Source organism: Salvelinus alpinus, chromosome 4 (assembly GCF_045679555.1).
Source record: "Salvelinus alpinus chromosome 4, SLU_Salpinus.1, whole genome shotgun sequence".
In the NCBI taxonomy this organism is placed as follows: domain Eukaryota; kingdom Metazoa; phylum Chordata; class Actinopteri; order Salmoniformes; family Salmonidae; genus Salvelinus; species Salvelinus alpinus.
In genome coordinates this window covers 31,782,380-31,792,052 of record NC_092089.1, presented here as the reverse complement: position 1 = coordinate 31,792,052, position 9,673 = coordinate 31,782,380, and the positions used below count along the sequence as shown (strand labels likewise).

The 9,673-nt window shown below is 48.3% G+C and overlaps 1 protein-coding gene across 3 annotated transcripts; it reads right to left on the bottom strand.

The window, feature by feature from the left end:
• Positions 1-961: 961 nt before the first annotated feature.
• LOC139572338 (uncharacterized) lies at positions 962-9,409 on the bottom strand. 3 transcript variants are annotated; one of them, XM_071395050.1, is made up of 4 exons: positions 8,729-9,409; positions 8,285-8,406; positions 4,877-7,579; positions 962-4,579 (listed from the first exon to the last, which is right to left on the bottom strand). In XM_071395050.1, the coding sequence occupies exons 3-4, from the start codon at positions 7,170-7,172 to the stop codon at positions 2,208-2,210; spliced, it is 4,668 nt and encodes a 1,555-aa protein (XP_071251151.1). In that variant the 5' UTR covers positions 7,173-7,579; positions 8,285-8,406; positions 8,729-9,409; the 3' UTR covers positions 962-2,207. The 3 variants fall into 3 exon arrangements, with proteins under 3 accessions (XP_071251151.1, XP_071251149.1, XP_071251150.1); XM_071395048.1 differs by having other exon boundaries at positions 962-7,579; XM_071395049.1 differs by having other exon boundaries at positions 962-7,579; positions 8,733-9,409.
• Between the last annotated feature and the right edge of the window lie 264 nt (positions 9,410-9,673).

Here is a 9,673-nt window from a genome sequence, read left to right as displayed (position 1 = left end):
AGTTGTGGTGCTGGATAACCATAGTTGTGGTGCTGGATAACCATAGTTGTGGTGCTGGATAACCATAGTTGTGGTGCTGGATAACCATAGTTGTGGTACTGGATAACCATAGTTGTGGTACTGGATAACCATAGTTGTGGTGCTGGATAACCATAGTTGTGGTACTGGATAACCATAGTTGTGGTGCTGGATAACCATAGTTGTGGTACTGGATAACCATAGTTGTGGTGCTGGATAACCATAGTTGTGGTGCTGGATAACCATAGTTGTGGTGCTGGATAACCATAGTTGTGGTACTGGATAACCATAGTTGTGGTGCTGGATAACCATAGTTGTGGTGCTGGATAACCATAGTTGTGGTACTGGATAACCATAGTTGTGGTACTGGATAACCATAGTTGTGGTACTGGATAACCATAGTTGTGGTGCTGGATAACCATAGTTGTGGTGCTGGATAACCATAGTTGTGGTGCTGGATAACCATAGTTGTGGTGCTATAAACCATAGTTGTGCTGGATAACCATAGTTGTGGTGCTGGATAACCATAGTTGTGGTGCTGGATAACCATAGTTGTGGTGCTGGATAACCATAGTTGTGGTGCTGGATAACCATAGTTGTGGTGCTGGATAACCATAGTTGTGGTGCTATAAACCATAGTTGTGCTGGATAACCATAGTTGTGCTGGATAACCATAGTTGTGGTGCTGGATAACCATAGTTGTGGTGCTGGATAACCATAGTTGTGCTAAGTTGAAATGTATTTGTATATCCATGATGACATCCTGAAATCCATCAGGCCCACACAGCTATTTAACTATATCTGGGACAAAACTATTATACTGATTTTGGTATTTGTAACATTTTTCTCATTAAAGAGTCAATACCCACATGATTAGTTATCAGTAACTTTCCAGTTCTTCATCATTAGCCTTACATGATACATGGAGAAAAAGCACAGCAGAGAACACTTATGTTTTATTCAATGCTGAAGTATAATCAACAACTATCTTTGTTTTAAGGAAATAAAGTGATAGAAATGTACTTAGAACTATTATTTTTCTTTAGAAGATAAAACAAGGCTTGACAGGGTTATGAACATGATTGCAACTCAGCAAAAAATAAGAGAAGAGGACAGGATAAAATCCAGGTTTGGCAGGTAGACAGATGGAGTTAAACACACATTAATACATGTAATCATAACTGTTTTTGCTACTATGAAGGAACAGTAAAAGCTAAATAAAGTACTTTGTGAAAAGAGAAACACAGCAGTGATAAGATATTAACACAATATACGTTACAGTGAGCTTTTTTCATCCTGTCTTGATATCAATATCTTGGTATAAAAGCTACAATTGTTTCCTCAGGCATGAAAATTAAACAAAGTGATCATGATTAACAAGGCTTTTTGTAAGATACACTTTTTTGTCTGGAAGTGGTATTCACTTCAATCTATTAAGATTCTCAAATGTATTTTTAAAGACGTGATTAAATCACTGGGACATTTATCAGGACTTTGTTAACTTATGCTTAAAACCCGTCCTTTTTGGATGTCCTGAATGAATCATCACATAGTGAGTTCACAACCTCCGCAACAAACTGACCAAAACACACACATGCACCGACAGACAGACTGTCTCTCTACCAACCAGAAGTCTGTGTCCCACCCTCTCCCTACTCCTACTAAATGCACTTTTTACATTAAAAAAATCCCCAAAAGGGCTCTAGGTGAACATCAACAAGACATAGTACACAGCAGAGACAGAGTTATCATACAGCTAGGGGTATAGAAGGGATGCTAGTAAGGCTGAGGGGGTAGAGTTAAATTAGCAGGTCAAATCACCTAAACATGTCTAATAACTGCACAGTGTCAGCCAAGCATAGTGTCAATGCACTTAAGGGTTAATGATCATATGAAAACAGTAATGTCTTTCAACATCCTCCCATACAGTTTGGATGGAAGAATTCCGGGTGATCCTTGGTTGATCTACAGTAGTTCATGTTGTTAAAACACTCGTTCTAACAGTCAGTGAGTTGAGTTGATGAGGTCCAGACAGACACCAGACCAATTCAATCGCCCCCCCCCCCCCCCCCCCCCAAAGGCTTTTGTTTTTTAAAGTCCATCTTCTTATATGTATAGTCCAAAACTGATAACCTCTCCCTTTCCTATCAATGAAAATCTAAACACCACTACCTTAGAATTCAGCAAGCTCAGTATCTGTACTCTGTAAGCAGGGAGTGCGACATCTCCCCCTGCTCCTCTCTGCTCTTCCTCTCCCCCGCCCTCTTGGACAACTTCAGGCTAATAGCGCCACCTCGTGGCAGTCCCTTGGCCCTATGTCGGCAGGTCAGCTTGTGCCTGCGGAGGAGGGGGGCGTTCCAGAAGCGAGCAGAGCAGAGTCTGCAGGAGAAGGACCCTCGGGCGCGATGAGTCGCCCGGTGGATGAAGGCTTCCAGGAGCCTGTGAGACTGCTTCCCACACACACTGCAGCACAGACGCTCCTGGGGGGACAGGACTCTCTGGGTGTGTTTAGCTGCCCTGTGGGCTAGCAGGCCGGCCTGGCGGGCGAACATGGCGTGGGGACAGATGGAGCATGCAAAACGTTTCACTGGGACTTTGAGAGATGACAGGATTTGTATCTTCATCCCTCTTGTTGTAACCAGCTCATATCCTCCCCCTCCCGCTTCCCCCCCTCGTCTAATCTTCAACAGAAGCTTTTTCTTCCTCAGCTGTTTTTGGAAAACAGACCTCCTCTTCCTCTGGTCTTTCCTCCCCTCGTCTCTGACGAAGCCTGAGGACTCCCCCCACATGTCCCCCCTTCCCTCCCTCCTGTCGGACTTTCTCTTCTTCTTCTTGTGCCTCCTCATGTCATCGTGTGATTGGATGTTCCTGTGGTGTTGTTGCTGGGACTGTGGCTCTGAACGGTGGTGGTGATGTGAAGAATGGTGGTGGTGGTGGTGGTGGTGATGGTGGTCGGATGGCAGCTCCGTGAGGGGCTGGAATGGAGCTGTGGTGTGAAGGGTGTGACTACTGGACCCAGCTGGGTAAATGTGCTCCCCTTTCACCCTTGCTGGGGAATGCTGGTGCTGAGGGGGCATGATTGTGGAGTTGGGTGGCAGGGGCTGAGAGTAGGGAGGGACACTGGAGGCTGAGGAGTGGGCCGTACCAGCATCATAGAAAAGGGGGGAGTAGCCAGCTGGGGGCTGAGGTGGCTGTTGTTGATGACTGTGGGTGACAACACTGTGACTCTGCTGCCCCCCGTGGCCCTCAGTGGAAGGTGCCATCTGAAGGAGGGCGTTGGTGGCTGCCTCACTCTCTGACGCAGTCCCACTCACTCCACCACCAGCTGCACTGTTTACCCCCGACCCACTGCCGTCCCCTTGTGCGTTGTCAGGGCCGGTGCGGGCCAGGCCGTGCTGTGACAGCCTGTGTCGAGTGAGACTATTGGAGTAGGCAAAGGCCTTCCCACACACCTCGCAGCTGAACAGCTTCTCACCTCCGTTCTCATGGACCGTCTGGTGATGAGCCGTCAGGTGGAAGTGATGGCGGAAAGACTTCCAGCATATGGCACAGGTGTAGAGCCTGGGCGGGGGCTGGCTGTTGGAGCCTTGAGGCTTGACATCTTGGGGGTATGAATAATAGGAGGAGGAGCTGTTTCCTTGGTTCTGTTCCCTGTCTTGGCCCATCCCACATGACGGGTTTGTGTTGAAGTTGTTGAGGTTCTCCCCTCCTGGTGTAGCGGGGACCTCTTCCAGCTCCCCTTTCTGATGGAGCTTCCCGTGCCTCTTGAGGCTCTGGGAGTAGCCAAACTCTTTCCCACATAGGCTGCACTTGTAGTTCTTCTCCCCAGAGTGAACGGTGTGGTGCTTGGTGAGGTGGAAGGCCTCTCTGAAGTGCTTCCCACATGTACTGCAGCGGTGGGGCTTCTCCCCAGTATGGACACGGTCGTGCCTACGCAGGGTCTCGCGGCGTGCAAACCCCCTGCCGCAAACACTGCATAGATATGGCCGCGGGATGTTGCTCGACTCTCTGGGAGCTCTGGGGGTGTACTGCCTGCGTTTAGGGGGAGCGTTGGGGTCTTTGGGCTTTCTGGGTTTCCGGGGACGTTTTGGTTTGGCAGCAGGGTTCTGTGGATCATTCCCCTGCTGTTGGTTGTGGTTAATATTACCACTCATACCATCCTGGTTCCCTGCTCCTCTATAGGTCTTATCCATCCCAGATGTTGATGAAGGGGACCCCAAGGGGCCTAAGTCCAGCCCCCCCAACAGCCCTCCGATGATATCCCTCCTATCGTCGCCTCTGTTCCCACTGTTCATATCACAGTTGGCGGCAGCAGCGGCGGCGATGGCTGAGATGGCGTTGTTGACAGAGCTGGTGACGTCGTCTTCAGAGTCATCCAGGAGAGAGGACAGGGGGAGGTGCTGCTGGTGGTGATGTTGGGTTTGACTCTGAGGGTGGGGGTGCAGCGTCGGGGCCAATGGTGCCTTCCTCAGCGCCGGGCCCACCATCCCACTGCCACAGGGGGAGGCTCCAGAGTAACACGGAGACGGGTTACCTTGAGAACGATGGTCGTCATGGTAGCCTGTGTAACGATTCCGAGAGTAATCAGTGGGGTATTTACCATCTGGCCTGTCCCTGCTGTTAGCATTCCCTCCCCTCTCTGACTGAAACAGACCACCATCACACCCTAGCCTTGACTTCTGACCTCCCTCACCTCCCATGATCACACCCTCTTCATCTTCCTCAGTTTTCCCATAAATCACCTCTCTACTACCCTGGTAATCCCCACCTCCTACACCTTCTCCTCCGCCCCCTCCTCCCATTCTGCCCTCCCCTACAGCTCCTTCCTTGCTGCTGCCCTGTGGTTTTGATGCCCTACCTGGCTTGCCGCATGTGCCAGAGGCAGCATGGTTGAGTAGAGAGGTGCTCTCACGGAAGCATCGACCACAGGCTGGACAGCGAAAGGGCTTGTCCTGGTGAATCTTCTCGTGTCGCGTCAGTGACTCACGGCGGTTGAAAGCCCGGGAGCAGATGCTGCAGCCATACGGGCGAGCCTCTGAGTGGATGACGCCATGCTGGAGGAGGTGCCCCTTTTTCTTGAAGTGCTTGCCACAATCTGAGCAATTGAAGGTCTTGTCAGGGCTGGGGCAGGAAGATGAGGCCTGGACTGAGTTGGATGATTGTTGGGAGGACAGCGAGTTAGATTGAGAGTTCAGATCCTGGGTGGAGTGTTCCTGGGTGGAGTGTGGGAGACTGGGGTCAGTTAGTGGTTGGATATGAGTCGGGTTTGGGTTAATACTGGCATTATTGCTAGTACCTGCTGCCGTAGACTCATGCATACGCAGGTGCCTGCGAAGGCTGGAGAGGTGAGGGAAGGTTTTGCCACACTCACCACAGTTATAGAGTGGCTCAGTGTCAGCCTGTGTAGATGCAGATGGCATTGAGCCCATGTTATCAGGTTTGGATAGGTGAGAACCATTAGTAACCAGGACTGATGCTGCAGTGGAGGGGCCAGAGGAAGAGGAGGATGAGACAACTGATGATGATGATGATGATGATGAAGAGGCAAGGAGGGATGGATCTCCTCCCAAACCTGACATGCCAACCCCTCCGCCCCCCCCAACCAGCCCTGGGGAGGGGTCGTGGCCCAGCCCCCCTGCACTGCTGCTAGCATTGGGGTTCCCACTGCTGTGGCCGCTGCTGCTGTTACTGCCGCCATCTGACTTCCTCTGTGGCAGGTAGCCAGCCATCGCTTTCTTCCTCCTACTGCTGCTGCTTCCGCCCCCACTGCTGTCCCCCTTGCCGTCATCCTTGGAGAGGGACAGATGAAGTGGCAGGGGGAGTGGCAGGCCTGCTTCCTGCTGCATCAGAGAGGCCAGCTGGTTGGAGGAGAGCACTGGGATGCCCTGGAAGTCAAAACCACCCAGGGAAGAGGGCTGGGAGCCTGGGTGTAGGGGGTGGTGAGGGTGGGAGTGCGAGTGGGGGTGGGACAGGGTATGGGGAGGCAGCTGCTGCTGCTGTGGAGGCTGCTGCTGCTGTGGCTGAGCGGTAGAGAGGGAATGCGAATGAGAGGAATGCAGAGCTGGAGGCGGAGCAAGGCCTGAGCTGGATCCCTCACTCTGACCTAAACCTATCCCCAGGTGGTTGTGGGTTCCCTGTTGAACCAGAAACTGCTCTAAGCTAGCGTTAGCAGGCACCCCAGAGAGAAAGTACTGATTAGCAGCTAGCATGCAACTGAACTGCTGATGAAGGCTCCGTGCATCAGACTGGGCCCCAACCAGCTGGTGTCCCAGAGAGGTGACTGCACTGCTACTGGAGGGATTGTTAGTTACCACTGAACTGGAGGGGGAGGGGGAAGAGGATGAAGGTCCAGGTGATGCTTGGGGGACAGAGATGCCTGGATGAAGAGGGGGTGGTGGAGGGGGGGCAACTCCCAATCCCCCAGCACCCCCACTACTGCTACCCCCAGAAAAGTGCTCGAAGCGGCCGACCCCAGAATGCAGTTGCTCCTGTGCCAGAGCTGCCTCTGTCGGGTGGAAGGAACGCAGGAACTGTGGGTAGCCCGACACATGGCTTGAGCTGCTGCTACTCATCTTGCTTGACTTGGATCTTGAGCTTTGTGAGGACGAAGAAGGTTGTTGTTGTAGAGGGGGAGGAGGGGCGCTCATTTTGGCAAAAATAGAGGCAGAATCGGAAAAGGCGTTGCTTCTGGCCCCTTGGAGGGACCCAAGGCCTAGCCCAGACAGGAGAGCTCCTGAGGTCTCGGCCTGCTGTTGTTGTTGCTGCTGGAGCTGGTGCTGGTGAAGCTGCACCTGCTGCTGATGCTGTAGCTGTCGTTCTAACCCAAGGCCTTTGAACTGATGGGCCTGGTGTCCGCTTAACATCTCTATTATGTCCAAATTGTATTTTCCAAATTGGAACATCTCCCACTCACTGGCACATGGGGGTGCAGGAGCCACACCTCCAGCACCAGGAGCAGCGACAATGATCCCACCACTGCCGCCAACGGACGAGCTTCGGCCGAGGGATCCTGCAGTGCCACTATTTGACCTGGAACTGCCTGAGTCGCCTCGGCTCGATCCCGAACTCCGCCCGATAACACTGCCGGTCCCCCCTGTTCGCGCACTTCGGCTGCTGCTACTTCCGCCCGATCGCCCACTGCCCCCACTCTCCATCCAACAGGAGAGGGAGCAAGTGTGTGGGGAATGGGGTTATATAGTGTAAAGTGGGGGGGGGGGGGTTTATCAAACGCGAACAGTTCTTACAGTTCTTTTCAACGTGGATACCGTATTCTCTTTTTATCTTGATGGGTTGGTGCCATTTTATTTAGTTTTAAACACTTTGTACAGTTTCATGGGGAGAAAAGGCCTTGTTTTGGTGTGCAATTGTTGTTGGTCTGTTGTTGGTTGTTGGTCTCTTGGTGTTTTATGGCACAGAACAATCTTTATTAGAGAGCAGTTCAGTCAACAGCTGTTGGTTGGCTGTTTCAGTTACAGTGTTTTCATCCATATCATCGTTTCCCTTCATCCACGTCAGTTTATTCACTCATTCTCTGGGAAGAGATGATGTTTTCTTCTCCTCACTGAAAAACAGAGACTACATTAGTCAAAATACATATTTCTGTTTGATAAAAACTGTTAAATTGAACAGCTTACATTTGTAAATACACCAACATTTGTACCATTATGATACACCAAAGTATGTAGGATAAAATAGAATTTTCTTTAGCTTAAAATAATTCACACACAACAAAAAAAGGTATATAATATATACACACATATATATTTTAAACAATGTATTTTTTAAATTATTGAAAAGGGATAAAGTAGGTCATGGAAATGCAACCATGAACCTTGAACATCACATTCATAGATGCCACAAAACAAATTACACATGGTTTTGTTAACAATGTGTATATTTATGTTGTATTATCCAGGGGGCAATTGAATAAGAGACCTAGGTCTCAAAATGTCGTACATGTTAAAATAAAGGTTAAATAAAATAAAACTTAGTAATGATATATTTTTTCAAATGTCAGTCTTACTAAAATGAATAGTTTTCCAAATGTAAGTATAGTATGCTGAATGACTATTTTATTACTACTGTTATTATAATGTATTTATTGTTTATTACTAGGGTATTACCGCATATAGTTTCGTATGAACTGAGCACTGTGGCACACTTTTTAAGTCCCCCTAACTGTAAATAAAACATTAATTATTATGAATTATTATTGCATGTTTATAAGACGTCAGCGAAATGTTGATCACGTTATGGAAAATCTTACCTTTGAATTTTGACAGATGTCAATGAGTCAAAATATGTGTTCCCCCGACAGCGGAGGGAGATGGATTTTATTTCACAATCGCATCTTTTTGATTGCCTTTCACATTATGTTGATGACCAATCCTGTGTGGAGGACAGAAATTCAGAATCAGCAACTGTTATTCAGCCACTGCAAAAATTGCATAATTGCACAATACTAGCTACGGGAACTACTAACTTTGGGTTGCACATTGCTTTGACAAACATTGGGGGTTTTGCAAAGAAGCGCTTACATGCAAAACTGACAGCTTTTGGTATAACATTCTGCTATTTAGCTAGCAGATATCGCATGCAACCCATAAAAATACACAACACACACGGCTTGCTATCCATAGCATAAAAAAATATGCATTCAAAAGCCAATGAATGCCTCTTGGCAGAATGAAATACGAAATTGCTTATTTACCTACACATCCAAGTATAAGTTCGGGATGCGGCCTGTCACGCCTTCCTACCATCTAGCTATCATTCGCTTAGCTCTCCATTTCTGCGTACTGTTTTCGGCTCGTTAGCCATAGCCATGTTCACTGATGCTGAGCTAGGTGAATGCTCGGCTCCCTTTCGCTCGAAATACTCAGTATTTGAGTCTGCAACCCTTTCCTCGCCATTTGACAGCATCAATCCCCATTGGTAATGATGAGTTGGTGATGTTTTTGTCGGCTTAAATGTTTTGGACGGTCGGTTATAATTTTGGGGGGGTAAAAGGGAATGACGTGTGCTCACTTAACATTGGTCCTTTCCGGCCCGTGAAATATTTCCGGGTAGCATAACCTGTGGTTCAGTAGTTGTTTTGGATAGCACGCATGCTATCTATAGCTAACTGATATTTTGCGTTGAATTATTCTTATTTACATTTAGTAAAGATTTTTTATGGTATATTATGTCAAGTCGTCACCCGTGTATGTATCCGAATGACAAATAATGTGATAAAAATCCGTCAGAAATAGATTCAGACTCTGCGGGAGGTTGAAGCCATTTTAACTGGCTTCATGCTGCAGCTGGGCATAGCATTCACTAACCAGACTTGTTAAAATGGCTGCCGTGTATTTGCTAACTTGCATTTCATTGTCATTCATATAAAACTTTTAAAAAATGCCTAGATGTTTGGACATACAGTTGTATGCTTGTCATTCTAGCACGTGCAAATGTATTGTTTCATTGAAATGGTAATGTATACCTGGATCAGAGGTAACTCCTGAAGGCGACTGGTGCAGGCTTTTGTGCCAAACCCGTGGTAACATACCTGATTCAGTTAATTAAGGTCCTGGGGAAGTTATAATTTCGTTGAAATTAAAGCTTGCAGGACAGTAGCTCTCCAGGGGGGCGGTTGCCCTATTAGCTAGTGATTTAG